The sequence below is a fragment of the Odontesthes bonariensis genome, chromosome 10, assembly GCF_027942865.1.
Source record: "Odontesthes bonariensis isolate fOdoBon6 chromosome 10, fOdoBon6.hap1, whole genome shotgun sequence".
Taxonomy (NCBI): Eukaryota; Metazoa; Chordata; class Actinopteri; order Atheriniformes; family Atherinopsidae; genus Odontesthes; species Odontesthes bonariensis.
In genome coordinates this window covers 1,014,989-1,029,582 of record NC_134515.1, presented here as the reverse complement: position 1 = coordinate 1,029,582, position 14,594 = coordinate 1,014,989, and the positions used below count along the sequence as shown (strand labels likewise).

The window sequence follows — 14,594 nt, the reverse complement described above, 5'->3', positions numbered from 1 at the left end:
TCATAGACCTGATGTTCGATCATAGACCTGATGTTCTATCATAGACCTGATGTTCGATCATAGACCTGATGTTCGATCATAGACCTGATGTTCTATCATAGACCTGATGTTCTATCATAGACCTGATGTTCAATCATAGACCTGATGTTCGATCATAGACCTGATGTTCGATCATAGACCTGATGTTCTATCATAGACCTGATGTTCGATCATAGACCTGATGTTCGATCAGAGACCTTATGTTCTATCATAGACCTGATGTTCGATCATAGACCTGATGTTCAATCATAGACCTGATGTTCGATCATAGACCTGATGTTCTATCATAGACCTGATGTTCTATCATAGACCTGATGTTCTATCAGAGACCTGATGTTCTATGTTCGTCCTTTTCCTTTTAACTTTCTATTACCCGACGAAAAGTTTGTAAATGTAAAAGTTAATGAAGAGCACATTTTCCTGCCGTAAGTGACTGAGACGGTGACCTCAGCGACACGTCATCCATGTCATCTCACAGAGAATCGGCACAAAGCCTCGTTCATGTGTTCATAACATGTGTTCATAACAGAGTCGTGAGCAAATGAGGAAGAACTGGAGAAAAACAACTTTCACCATCAGTCTTAATGTGAAAATCTTTCTTTCCACTTTTTAATTTCAATCAATAGCCTCGTTTTTCCTGTAATGTAACAATTCACATAAATTTGTTCTTTTTCCTTCCAAACGTGCAAATTTAACCTTTTTTCCTTGTAAAAATAATCTATTTGTTGCTAATTTTTGGCTTTTTTTTCACTAATCTGTAAATTTTTCTGTTTTTCACAGATGCAGCTAAAGAAATGGGAACAAATGATGTGTCTCTGTGACAGGCTGCTGGGAACAAAGTGCCTAAAGATCCAGTTTAAAACGGCTTCTTTGCTAAGCTGGACACAATACTGGTTCATCCCTTGAGTTAGGAGCCTTTTTCCTGCCTGAATGCTTCACAGCTCAGAGTTAAGGTACAAGGACTGGACTGAAGATGAGGGTAGAAGCAGAAAATGTCCAAAGAGAAACTCAGAGAGCTCCAGGAAGCTGCAGAACTGCTGATCAGGACAGAATGAATCAGGTTTCTGTAAATAATTCATATTTTCAGACACCTTTGGGACCCTTTCTGGTCATTTGGTGGTTCTCTGACAGAAACCTGAGGTTCTGTTGGCTCCTCCTCCAGAACCCAAACCTCAGAGCCTTAAATCTCCCAGATCAACTTTTTCCTCCCAAACAGACTCTGAGCTCCACAGCGTCCCACAGAGGACATCAAAGCCGTCCCACTTACGTTTGGCGTCTTTCACCGTCTTCAGAGCCGACTGCAGCCGCTCCAACATGATGACCCGTCCAGACCAGAACCCGGAGAACCCGGAGAACCCCACAGAACACCACGGAGAACCCGGAGAACACCACGGAGAACCCGGAGAACACCACAGAACAGCACAGAACACCAGGGAACCGTCCAGCTGAGCCTCCGGCTGCGCCTCTGACAGCAGGCGAGTGAGACTGAGAGTGAGCTGCAGGGAGGGAGGCAGCAGGGGGCGGGGCCACAACAAGGGGCGGGGCCACATATAAGCAGGGGGCGGGGCCACAGCGAGCAGAGCAGTAAGCGGTGGGAGGGACGGCAGCACACGGGGGGGGCGGCCAACAGCAGAGAGGATTGTTGTTTCCAGAGGAGGGGGGAGGTGATGTGTTTGAGTGCTCCTCATCAGCGTCGTTCATCTGGAAGCTGAACCAGCACAGAGAGTCCAACTGCTGCCCTGCAGGAGACCAGACCGGACCAACCGGACTGGACCGCCCGGACTGGACCCTTACCTAACCCTTACCCGGACCAACCGGACCGGACCTGGGAGGTCCTGGTTGTATTAATGCTCCTCTCACCTTTCCATCGCAGATTAATCTGAGGAACGCTTGTGACAACAACAAGTTTTACAGCAAAGATATTCCAGAACCAAAGGCTGATTATTACTATTATTATATTATTATTATTATTCAAGTGTTTCAACAGGGAAGAAGAATTTTATGGAAACGGGCCTAAAAACAGAGCTCAGACTGAAAGATGAACCCGTTTTAAATGCAGCTGTTTTGGTCCAACACGTAGAACCGTCAGAACCGTCAGAACCGTCAGAACCGTCTCCGATTAGAGGTTTTCACACCTGTTTATGATGTGTTACCATGGCAACAAGAAAGTTGTAAACACTAGAAAGTTCAGTGGTAAGATTGCCACCTTTCATGGTTTGAATTACCGCCTCCTGTAGGGGTCCTTTCCACAGGTAAGACCCCCCCCACACTACCTGCCCACCTGGGCTGTGAGTCTCTTTGAACAGTAACCTGTTGGAGCAACCTGAGAAAGACCTTTTAAATAAACTGCACCAACACCAGACATGTAAATACAGAGCAAACAAAGGTGGAAATGCTGAGAAAATCACAGAAAAATACAAAAACTATTCATGTGTCTAAACTAAAGTTTACAGTGTTTCCTTTAACAAACACACACGTCTGTAAATAGGAACATTAAACCTCCTGAAAACAGTAATGAATTCATCGTTATAGAACTTCTGGTTCCTGTTCCTGAGCCTAAAAGGAGACTAAAAGGAGCCTAAAAGGAGTCTAAAATTAGGCTAAAAGGAGACTAAAATTAGGCTAAAATTAGGCTAAAATTAGGCTAAAAGGAGACTAAAATTAGGCTAAAAGGAGTCTGAAAGGAGCCTGAAATTTGACTAAAAGGAGCCTATAGCAGCACCTTGTGGAGCACCAAACTCCTTCAGTGAGATTTACTCATAAAATCGATAGCTTTAAGACTATCCGGGCAGACAGAGACTGCAGACAGAGCGCTAACAGGAAAGGAGGAGGATCACAGAGCTGGTTACCAACAGATGCTGTAATACTGGATCTTTTCTTTAAACATTTTATACCAAACTTTTAGCTCACAGCTATGAAGTCACGTTTTTGTTGCTCTTGTTCAAAAATAAGTAAACATGTGAACTGAACACATTCTCCAGGATTTTCCAGGATTTCCCAGGATTTCCCAGGATGGAGAAGAATCATAAAAACACGACTCCACGCATTCCCCCGTCACATTAACGCGATGACATCACCCACCTCCGCTCACTTCCTGAGAGGCGATGACGAATCCAAAGCCTTCCCCTGGGCGCCTCCTCAGCTCCACCTCCGTCGTCTTGGCTCCGCCCCCTCCCCTCCCGTCCTTGGTGGCCGCCCCTGGAGCTCCTCCCCCTCGGACCGGAGGCCCCCCGGCGCTCTCCTCCACTCCCAGCAGGTCGCGGGGCTCCAAGGTCAGCGTGACGGGAACCGAGTCCAGGAAGCTGGTGCTCTGGATGAGGGCCGAGGCCGGGGCCCCGTTTGGGGTCTGGGCCGCCGGGGCACCTGGGAAACAAGGAGGAGTCCCACTGAGGACGGGTTCTTTTAATACATTTTAGGCTCATTTTTACTAAAGTTTTAATACATTTTAGGCTCATTTTACTAAAGTCTTAATACATTTTAGGCTCAATTTACCAAAGTTTTAATACATTTTAGGCTCATTTTACCAAAGTTTTAATACATTTTAGGCTCATTTTACCAAAGTTTTAATACATTTTAGGCTCATTTTACCAAAGTTTTAATACATTTTAGGCTCATTTTACCAAAGTTTTAATACATTTTAGGCTCATTTTACCAAAGTCTTAATACATTTTAGGCTAATTTTTCCAGCCGTACATCGGTTAAGTTCCATAAGTTATTACAGAAAAGTACATTCTGTTGATAAAATAAGAACATATATATATATTTTCCTATAAAACAAAGTAAGCTTTGTTTTACTTGTAGACATTTTTAAATCCAGGTTAAAAACATTTCTTTTCTCATGTGTTTATGCATGAAATCTGCACGATATCTTTGAACTCATCTGGACTGTTGCTTGTTTTTAAATTCATTTAAATTATTTTATTTGTTTCTCTTTATATTTATATGTATTTTTTTATTAATGCTTCTTACACTCCCTGCTGCAATGCTTTTATTTTATGGAAAGCACTTTGAACTGTTTTGTACATGAAATGTGCTATATAAATAAATTTGATTTGATTTGATAACTGATGAATCACAGGGGGCCAAGGATGGACCCCTGAGGAACCCCAAACTGCTCTTATCTGCTGTCATTACTGTAAATGATCTTATTGAATATCAGTTAAGTTATCAGTTATTCACAGAAAAGTAAAACTGAATATTCTGTTGATAAAATAAGAACATATATATATATATATTCCTATAAAACAAAGTACTTATTTTAACGGCTTGCAGCAGAACACTGACCTTGGTGAGTCCCTGCAGCTGGCAGGTGGCCCTCCTGGGGACCCTCGAGGGCCAAGCCAGCCTGGCTGAGCAGGGGGACGCCCCCCAGCAAGGCACCCGTGGACGGGGAAGGCAGCTCCGCTGAGGAGGGCGTGGCTGGGACATGAGGGGAGGGGAGGGGCTTGTAGAGGTTGGGGGTGACGACGGGTGAGGAGACGGGACCTGGGGGAGGGAGGAGGGAGAGTTCTGAAGAGTTCTGAAGAGTTCTGAAGAGTTCTGAAGGGTTCTGAAGAGTTCTGAAGGGTTTCAGTCAGTGGGGTCACATGGCACTGAAAGGATTGGATTATTGGCTAAATTACAATCAGACTGAGGTATTAAGTGCATGTAGACACCTTAATCTGACTAAGAATTGGACTGGATTGGATTATTGGCTAAATTACAATCAGACTGAGTTATTTAGTGCATGTAGACATCTTAATCAGTTAACAGCTGCTAACGGTTGCTGACGGTGGCTAACAGCTGCTAACGGTTGCTGACGGTGGCTAACAGCTGCTAACGGTTGCTAACGGCAGCTAACAGCTGCTAACGGTAGCTAACGGTTGCTGACGGCGGCTAACAGCTGCTAACGGTTGCTAATGACGGCTAACGGCTGCTAACAGCTGCTTACGGTTATTAACGGCAGCTGACGACGGCTAACGACTGCTAACGGCAGCTAACAGCGGCTAACAGCAGCTAATAATCTGATCCTTTCAGTGCCATGTGACCCCACTGAGTGTTCTTTGGGTGTTTTAGGACAACAGCCCTGGAGTCAGGTGAAAGCTAACGGCGGTTAACGGCTGCTAACGGTTGCTGACGGCGGCTAAGGGCTGCTAACGGTTGCTAACGGCGGCTAACGGCTGCTAACAGCTGCTTACGGTTGCTAACGGCAGCTGACAGCGGCTAACGGCTGCTAACAGCTGCTTACGGTTGCTAACGGCAGCTGCAACGGCTAACGGCTGCTACTGGTTGCTAACGGCAGCTAACGGCTGCTAACAGCTGCTTACGGTTGCTAACGGCAGCTAATAATCTGATCCTTTCAGCCATGTGACCCCACCGGGTTCAGACTGCCTTGAATCAGCTGTTTCTGTCTGTGGGTCATGTGACCAGCAGGTGGCGCCGAGCGCTGGAACTAAAAGGAAACTCATTTCAGAGACAGCAGACCCAAACAGAACCGGACAGGTCTGTAGCTGATGGATCCTGTGATCCGTCATGTGACCAACAGTTTGAATAGAAAACTGAAACCCCTGGTGGATCAGAACCGGTCCTACCTCCTCTGTGGACCAGCAGCACCACCTCTCCCTGCTTGGTGTGTTCCTGCAGGACTCTCTGCACCTGAGGAGCAAACACATCCTGGTTATTATTCCTTTGGGTCGAGGAACCGGGCCTCATCAGAACCAGCAGGCTCATCAGAACCAGCGGCGCTCACCTGGGTGAAACTGAGACTCAGCACGTCGGCGCCGTTGATCTTCACGATGGCGTCTCCGGCCTGCAGCGAGGGGCACTGCCGGCGGTCCCACACCCGCCGCACCACCGCCTGCTGCCCCCCGTGTCCCCCGGCCGCCACGCTGAACCCCAGCCCGCCGCTCTCGCTGCGCCCCACGGCCACCGGGACCAGCTCCCTGCCGGGGCCCGGCCCGGGGGAACCGGCCCCCAGAGGGAGCACCAGCCCCGGGTTTCCCCGGGCGGCGGGGGACGACGCCTGGTGGCTGGCCGGGCAGCCATTGAAGCCGCAGGGTGGGACGTCTCTGGGTGGGCTCAGGGCCACAGAAGTCTGGGGCATCGGCGGGCGCTGCGTGGGCGCCGCACAGGGCGGCGTAGAGCAGGAGGGGGCGTGGCTGCTGCTGCTGGTGGAGTTCTGGAGGAGGCCCGACTCCGGCTGGGAGAGGGGCAGCTTGGACAGGGCGTGGGCGGATGAGGGCGTGGGGAGAGTGGAGGTGGACAGGTCGCTCTCTGACGACTTGGAGCTCTGATGGAGGAGCAGCGAGGAGGACGAGAGGGTGGGCAGCGTGCTGCTGTTGTAGCGAATCAGAGACGACCTGAGAGCAGACAGAACACAGGTGAGCAGGGAGCTGCCGGACGCCACCTCACCACCTGGCGGACGCCACCTCGCTGCCTCGGCCTCACGCCGTCACTCACCTTCGTGTTCCAGCGTTGGACGGGCCGCCATCAGAGTCGCTGTAGTTGGGCGGCGTCCTCTCTGGGGGGGGTGGAGGCTCGGAGGACGTGGGGGTGGGCGGGCCCGTCAGTCCATTGGTCATTGGCTGAGCAGCGTAGGAGGGCGGGGTTTGTGGCGGTCCTGGTTAAAGGCGAAAGAAAGACGATAACTTACAGGAGGAGTCGACCAATCACTGATCAGCTCACCTGCTGACCGGCACCATCTCGGGGGGGGGGGGGGGCTCTGACCTGGCGTGCTGCCGTTGGCGTCCAGCGTGCGGCTGTAGGTGAGGTGCGTCAGGCCGCGGGTCGGGTTGGACGCCTCGCTGGGCGCCTGCTGCAGGAGGTCAGAGAACACGGGTCAGCATGAACCACCAGGTTAGTAACCAACTGGTTAGTAACTAATAGGTTAGTAACCATCAGGTTAGTAACCATCGGGTTAGTAACTAACAGGTTAGTAACCATCAGGTTAGTAACCATCAGGTTAGTAACTAACAGGTTAGTAACCAACGGGTTAGTAACCATCGGGTTAGTAACCATTGGGTTAGTAACCATTGGGTTAGTAACCAACGGGTTAGTAACCATCGGGTTAGTAACCATTGGGTTAGTAACCATTGGGTTAGTAACCAACAGGTTAGTAACCATCGGGTTAGTAACCATCGGGTTAGTAACCAACAGGTTAGTAACCATCGGGTTAGTAACCATTGGGTTAGTAACCAACGGGTTAGTAACCATGGGGTTAGTAACCAACGGGTTAGTAACCATCGGGTTAGTAACCATTGGGTTAGTAACCAACGGGTTAGTAACCATCGAGTTAGTAACCAACGGGTTAGTAACCATCGGGTTAGTAACCATCGGGATAGTAACCAACGGGTTAGTAACCATCGGGTTAGTAACCAACAGGTTAGTAACCATCGGGTTAGTAACCATTGGGTTAGTAACCATCGGGTTAGTAACCATTGGGTTAGTAACCAACGGGTTAGTAACCATGGGGTTAGTAACCAACGGGTTAGTAACCATCGGGTTAGTAACCATTGGGTTAGTAACCAACGGGTTAGTAACCATCGAGTTAGTAACCAACGGGTTAGTAACCATCGGGTTAGTAACCATCGGGATAGTAACCAACGGGTTAGTAACCATCGGGTTAGTAACCAACAGGTTAGTAACCATCGGGTTAGTAACCATTGGGTTAGTAACCAATAGGTTAGTAACCATCGGGTACTAATAGTTTTATTTCTTTCCCTCTTTTCTTTAGTCTTTTCTGTCCTCTTTCTACTGTGAAATGTTTAAACGTGTTCGTACCGCCTCCAGACTCTGCTTGGGACAGCCGTCGGGGTTGTACAGCATCGGGTTAGTAACTAACAGGTTAGTAACCATCGGGTTAGTAACTCGTACCGTCTCTAGACTCAGCTTGGGACAGCCATCGGGGTTGTACAGCATCGGGTTAGTAACTAACAGGTTAGTAACCATCGGGTTAGTAACTCGTACCGTCTCTAGACTCAGCTTGGGACAGCCATCGGGGTTGTACAGCATCGGGTTAGTAACTAACAGGTTAGTAACCATCGGGTTAGTAACTCGTACCGTCTCCAGACTCTGCTTGGGACAGCCGTCGGGGTTGTACAGCATCGGGTATCCTCTCCTCAGCACCACGTCCACGCTCTGACCCATCGGCACCGACTTCAGCATCTCCACCACCTCTTTGTGGGAGCGGCCCAGCACACAGCTGTCGTTGATGTAGACCAAGATGTCCGCTGGGGGAGACGGGGGAGACAGACAGGGTGAGACTGGGCTGAACCGGAAACCATCCGGGCCGACCCACCAGAACATCTCAGGACCGGGCTGAACCGGAATGAGACGGATCAGAGATCCACACAGAGGCCAGAATGGGTCAGGGGAAAGGTTCTCATCCCAGAGGGACGGTTTGTGGTTCAGGCAGCAGAACCGAACAGGGAACCCGACACACCCGGAGGGTTTGGATCAGAACCGGCTTTAGAAGCAGCGGGTCGGCTCATTAATGGGAGACTCTGAGGTTCCTGTTTCATCAGGTTCCTGATCTGATCTTTAGGTTCTCCCTCCCTGAGGATCATGTTTCATCAGGTTTCTGATCTTATCTTTGGGTTCTCCCTCCCTGAGGTTCCTGTTTCATCAGGTTCCTGATCTGATCTTTGGGTTCTCCCTCCCTGAGGTTCCTGTTTCATCAGGTTTCTGATCTGATCTTTGGGTTCTCCCTCCCCGAGGATCCTGTTTCATCAGGTTCCTGATCTTATCCTTGGGTTCTCCCTCCCTGAGGTTCCTGTTTCATCAGGTTTCTGATCTTATCTTTGGGTTCTCCCTCCCTGAGGTTCCTGTTTCATCAGGTTCCTGATCTTATCTTTGGGTTCTCCCTCCCTGAGGTTCCTGTTTCATCAGGTTCCTGATCTTATCCTTGGGTTCTCCCTCCCTGAGGTTCCTGTTTCATCAGGTTTCTGATCTTATCCTTGGGTTCTCCCTCCCTGAGGATCCTGTTTCATCAGGTTCCTGATCTGATCTTTGGGTTCTCCCTCCCTGAGGTTCCTGTTTCATCAGGTTTCTGATCTGATCTTTGGGTTCTCCCTCCCCGAGGATCCTGTTTCATCAGGTTCCTGATCTTATCCTTGGGTTCTCCCTCCCTGAGGTTCCTGTTTCATCAGGTTCCTGATCTTATCTTTGGGTTCTCCCTCCCTGAGGTTCCTGTTTCATCAGGTTCCTGATCTGATCTTTGGGTTCTCCCTCCCTGAGGTTCCTGTTTCATCAGGTTCCTGATCTTATCTTTGGGTTCTCCCTCCCTGAGGATCCTGTTTCATCAGGTTTCTGATCTGATCTTTGGGTTCTCCCTCCCTGAGGTTCCTGTTTCATCAGGTTCCTGATCTTATCTTTGGGTTCTCCCTCCCTGAGGTTCCTGTTTCATCAGGTTCCTGATCTGATCTTTGGGTTCTCCCTCCCTGAGGTTCCTGTTTCATCAGGTTCCTGATCTTATCTTTGGGTTCTCCCTCCCTGAGGATCCTGTTTCATCAGGTTTCTGATCTGATCTTTGGGTTCTCCCTCCCTGAGGTTCCTGTTTCATCAGGTTCCTGATCTTATCTTTGGGTTCTCCCTCCCTGAGGATCCTGTTTCATCAGGTTCCTGATCTTATCTTTGGGTTCTCCCTCCCTGAGGTTCCTGTTTCATCAGGTTCCTGATCTTATCCTTGGGTTCTCCCTCCCTGAGGTTCCTGTTTCATCAGGTTCCTGATCTTATCCTTGGGTTCTCCCTCCCTGAGGTTCCTGTTTCATCAGGTTCCTGATCTTATCCTTGGGTTCTCCCTCCCTGAGGTTCCTGTTTCATCAGGTTTCTGATCTGATCCTTGGGTTCTCCCTCCCTGAGGTTCCTGTTTCATCAGGTTCCTGATCTGATCTTTGGGTTCTCCCTCCCTGAGGTTCCTGTTTCATCAGGTTTCTGATCTTATCTTTGGGTTCTCAGTCCCTGAGGATCCTGTTTCATCAGGTTTCTGATCTTATCTTTGGGTTCTCCCTCCCTGAGGTTCCTGTTTCATCAGGTTCCTGATCTTATCTTTGGGTTCTCCCTCCCTGAGGTTCCTGTTTCATCAGGTTTCTGATCTTATCTTTGGGTTCTCCCTCCCTGAGGTTCCTGTTTCATCAGGTTCCTGATCTGATCTTTGGGTTCTCCCTCCCTGAGGATCCTGTTTCATCAGGTTCCTGATCTTATCCTTGGGTTCTCCCTCCCTGAGGTTCCTGTTTCATCAGGTTCCTGATCTTATCTTTGGGTTCTCCCTCCCTGAGGATCCTGTTTCATCAGGTTCCTGATCTTATCTTTGGGTTCTCCCTCCCTGAGGTTCCTGTTTCATCAGGTTCCTGATCTTATCCTTGGGTTCTCCCTCCCTGAGGTTCCTGTTTCATCAGGTTCCTGATCTTATCCTTGGGTTCTCCCTCCCTGAGGTTCCTGTTTCATCAGGTTCCTGATCTTATCCTTGGGTTCTCCCTCCCTGAGGTTCCTGTTTCATCAGGTTTCTGATCTGATCCTTGGGTTCTCCCTCCCTGAGGTTCCTGTTTCATCAGGTTCCTGATCTTATCCTTGGGTTCTCCCTCCCTGAGGTTCCTGTTTCATCAGGTTCCTGATCTTATCTTTGGGTTCTCCCTCCCTGAGGTTCCTGTTTCATCAGGTTCCTGATCTTATCTTTGGGTTCTCCCTCCCTGAGGTTCCTGTTTCATCAGGTTTCTGATCTTATCCTTGGGTTCTCCCTCCCTGAGGTTCCTGTTTCATCAGGTTCCTGATCTTATCTTTGGGTTCTCCCTCCCTGAGGATCCTGTTTCATCAGGTTTCTGATCTTATCTTTGGGTTCTCCCTCCCTGAGGTTCCTGTTTCATCAGGTTCCTGATCTGATCTTTGGGTTCTCCCTCCCTGAGGTTCCTGTTTCATCAGGTTCCTGATCTTATCCTTGGGTTCTCCCTCCCTGAGGATCCTGTTTCATCAGGTTTCTGATCTTATCTTTGGGTTCTCCCTCCCTGAGGATCCTGTTTCATCAGGTTTCTGATCTGATCTTTGGGTTCTCCCTCCCTGAGGTTCCTGTTTCATCAGGTTTCTGATCTGATCTTTGGGTTCTCCCTCCCTGAGGATCCTGTTTCATCAGGTTTCTGATCTTATCCTTGGGTTCTCCCTCCCTGAGGTTCCTGTTTCATCAGGTTTCTGATCTTATCTTTGGGTTCTCCCTCCCTGAGGATCCTGTTTCATCAGGTTTCTGATCTTATCTTTGGGTTCTCCCTCCCTGAGGTTCCTGTTTCATCAGGTTCCTGATCTGATCTTTGGGTTCTCCCTCCCTGAGGTTCCTGTTTCATCAGGTTCCTGATCTTATCCTTGGGTTCTCCCTCCCTGAGGATCCTGTTTCATCAGGTTTCTGATCTTATCTTTGGGTTCTCCCTCCCTGAGGATCCTGTTTCATCAGGTTTCTGATCTGATCTTTGGGTTCTCCCTCCCTGAGGTTCCTGTTTCATCAGGTTTCTGATCTGATCTTTGGGTTCTCCCTCCCTGAGGATCCTGTTTCATCAGGTTTCTGATCTTATCCTTGGGTTCTCCCTCCCTGAGGTTCCTGTTTCATCAGGTTTCTGATCTTATCTTTGGGTTCTCAGTCCCTGAGGATCCTGTTTCATCAGGTTTCTGATCTTATCTTTGGGTTCTCCCTCCCTGAGGTTCCTGTTTCATCAGGTTCCTGATCTGATCTTTGGGTTCTCCCTCCCTGAGGTTCCTGTTTCATCAGGTTCCTGATCTTATCTTTGGGTTCTCCCTCCCTGAGGTTCCTGTTTCATCAGGTTTCTGATCTTATCTTTGGGTTCTCCCTCCCTGAGGATCCTGTTTCATCAGGTTCCTGATCTTATCCTTGGGTTCTCCCTCCCTGAGGTTCCTGTTTCATCAGGTTTCTGATCTGATCCTTGGGTTCTCAGTCCCTGAGCTCCTGGGATCGCTTCATGACCCGGTTACATTCCTGCGGCTGATCCTTGGCCCACGTGATCCGAGGTGAGTGGACGGATTAAAGCCGGCGGATTAGTTCCAGATCGTACGATTGTTGGGAAAAATAAAGAGCTGAGAGCAAACAGCTGTTAAATCCTCCTGGGTTCAGAGCTCAGTGGTCACCTGACCCAAACCCTAACCTAAAGTTCTGGTTCTGACAGAACTTCTGCTTTTTATGGAGATCTGAGTTCTGGTTCTGGTTCTGGTTTAGTTCTGACAGAAGTTCTGCTTTTATAAAGTTCTGGTTCTGGTTCTGACAGAACTTCGGCTTTTTATGCTTTTCTGTGTTTGTGTTCCATAAATAATGAGACAGTGTGGATCTGTGGCTGGATTCTCTGAGTTTAACCTGCTGAGGAGCAGCTGCTTTCATTATGTCCTGATCAGTAAAACCTGAGGACAGTTAGGCCCTGCCTCCTCCAGGCGGGGACAGTTTGGCCCCGCCTCCTCCAGGTGTGCCGGTACCTGTGGTGAGGGCGGGCGGGCCTCCAGGTGTGACGCTGTACACCTGCAGAAACTCTCGGGGGCGACTTCCTCCGACGATGTTGAACCCAAAACCTCGAGGACCTTTGGAGAGCCGGGTGTGGATGGAGTAGCCCTGCAGCTGGCCGGGCTGGTCCATGAACTCTGGGACTGAGACAAGAGGAGGAACTGAGTTACCAGCAGGGATGAGTTAGGAGGAGGGAAGAGGTGGAGGTGTAAAGGGTAAACAGTGAGTCACTGATGCCAATTACCCTTTGTGAGGTCTTAACATTGTGTTTACTCCCTTTGTCCTACGGGTCAGAAATGCCCCGCCCTACCAAAGCCCCAAAATAAAGCAACTGAATTGAATTTTAAATCCCAAATCTATTTAGTATGATGAAACCACCTGTTATTTATCTATTCAACTCAATTCAATAAATTTTTTATCGTGTATTTTTTGTTACACAATACAAAAAGACAATCACCAGTTTTCAGGATTACACTTTTTTTTTTTTTTTGGTCAGTCGGACCAACAGTTTTCTTGTTTTCTCAGTTTTCTTTGACATAATAAATGTTTATTATTGCTATTATATAAATGTGAAGTAATTACTTCTGAATTAATTATATTGAAAGGGAAAAAAACAGTAAACCTTTTTCTGCTGTTTAAATGTTTTTATAATTCACGGGTCAAAAATGACCCATAAGACAATCTTTGTACCCTAGTGGTGTACAGCCCACATGGAAACATGAACAAACATAAAGTCTGACTTTTTCTAATGATGGGGTCCCTTTAGGAAAAGGCATAACATTTAAAGTTGGAAAAACATAGTTTAAGGTATATTTTCTACAGCTAAACATGGTGGTGGCTCACTTTGGACCCGCAGGACAAACAGGAGGGTTAATCGAAGGCCTGAAGCAGCAGGATGTCAGTGGGTCAGTGCTGCCCCCTGCTGGCTGCTGTGCTCATAATAAGAACCTCAGAAACAGTCTGAACCCCTGAACTCATTCATGTCCTCACCAGAGGTGGGTAGTAACGAGTCACATTTACTTGTGTAAGTTTTTGAAAACATTATACTTCTGGGAGTAGTTTTAAATCTCTATACTTTTTACTTTTCCTTGAGTAGATGTGTGCAGCAGAAACTGTCCTCTTACTCCGCTACATTAGGCTACAATGAGCTGGTTACTTTTCTTCTTACCTCTTTGGTATTCTACGCCTCATTTTAATGTTTTATTCTGACAGAGAAAGAGACTATGTTTGAAACCGCCTACTACTCCCACTACTCCTACTAACTTTAACTTTTTTTAAGTTCCCGGATGCATACTAGATTCTCCTAAATGTTGGGTATGCATCATGAGGTTACTACTCATACTCAAACTACCCAAGATGCAACGTAACGTGACGTCGCCGATCGTCATTTCCTGTCAAAACGGCAGTTTCAAGCTAGCTACAACGAGGGTAGGTTCACTTCCTGTTTTCAAAACAAAAGCACCAATTGTATCCTAATGGCTTTCCCTATGATAAAAGGCAACGGGTATTTTATTTTGTGAAAATAACAGATGAAAAATGTCAGAACCAACGGTGGGAAATGAAGACGCAGACGAGGCCTCATACTGAAAGCATGTTTACCTTACAAAGAGTGAGAAACAGCAGCTACATTATGTGTCTTCTGTGGCAACCAAAACAAACGCACATTTCAGCAGAAACTCAACATCTAACTTGAGGAAACATGTAGCGCTAAGTTTCCTAAACTCGTTTTTCCCCCCATGGATAGATGAATGTTTGTTTTTTAGGTTACATATGGGTTACATATGTTTTAAACATTTCCTAAGTCTCTTTTATTTTTTATTTAAGTTCTTGAATTTACCTGGATTATTTTAATTTAAGCTATTTTGTAATTAATTAATTAATTTTATCAATTGGATGAACTCTAATTGGCCTAAAGATGATTATTTAGTATTTTTGTCTGTCTGATTGAATGCTTGTGTTAACAAATAAATCAGACGTTACTCAACAGTTACTCAGTACTCGAGTAGTTTTTTCACCTTTTTTACTCTTACTCAAGTAATTATTTGGATGAATACTTTTTACTTTTACTTGAGTCACATTATTCTGAAGTAAC

At 47.5% G+C, this 14,594-nt stretch overlaps 1 protein-coding gene across 2 annotated transcripts in view; it reads right to left on the bottom strand.

The window, feature by feature from the left end:
• magixa (MAGI family member, X-linked a) overlaps nt 1-14,594 on the bottom strand; it is a 98,669-nt gene that overhangs the window by 56,859 nt on the left and 27,216 nt on the right. For both annotated transcript variants that reach the window (XM_075475883.1, XM_075475882.1), the window contains exons 9-16: nt 12,478-12,645; nt 8,077-8,246; nt 6,745-6,832; nt 6,478-6,637; nt 5,768-6,377; nt 5,610-5,673; nt 4,324-4,524; nt 3,121-3,402 (exon numbers count right to left, since the gene is read on the bottom strand). In XM_075475883.1, coding sequence (XP_075331998.1) covers nt 3,121-3,402; nt 4,324-4,524; nt 5,610-5,673; nt 5,768-6,377; nt 6,478-6,637; nt 6,745-6,832; nt 8,077-8,246; nt 12,478-12,645 — 1,743 coding nt within the window. The remainder of the gene's footprint in view (nt 1-3,120; nt 3,403-4,323; nt 4,525-5,609; nt 5,674-5,767; nt 6,378-6,477; nt 6,638-6,744; nt 6,833-8,076; nt 8,247-12,477; nt 12,646-14,594) is intronic.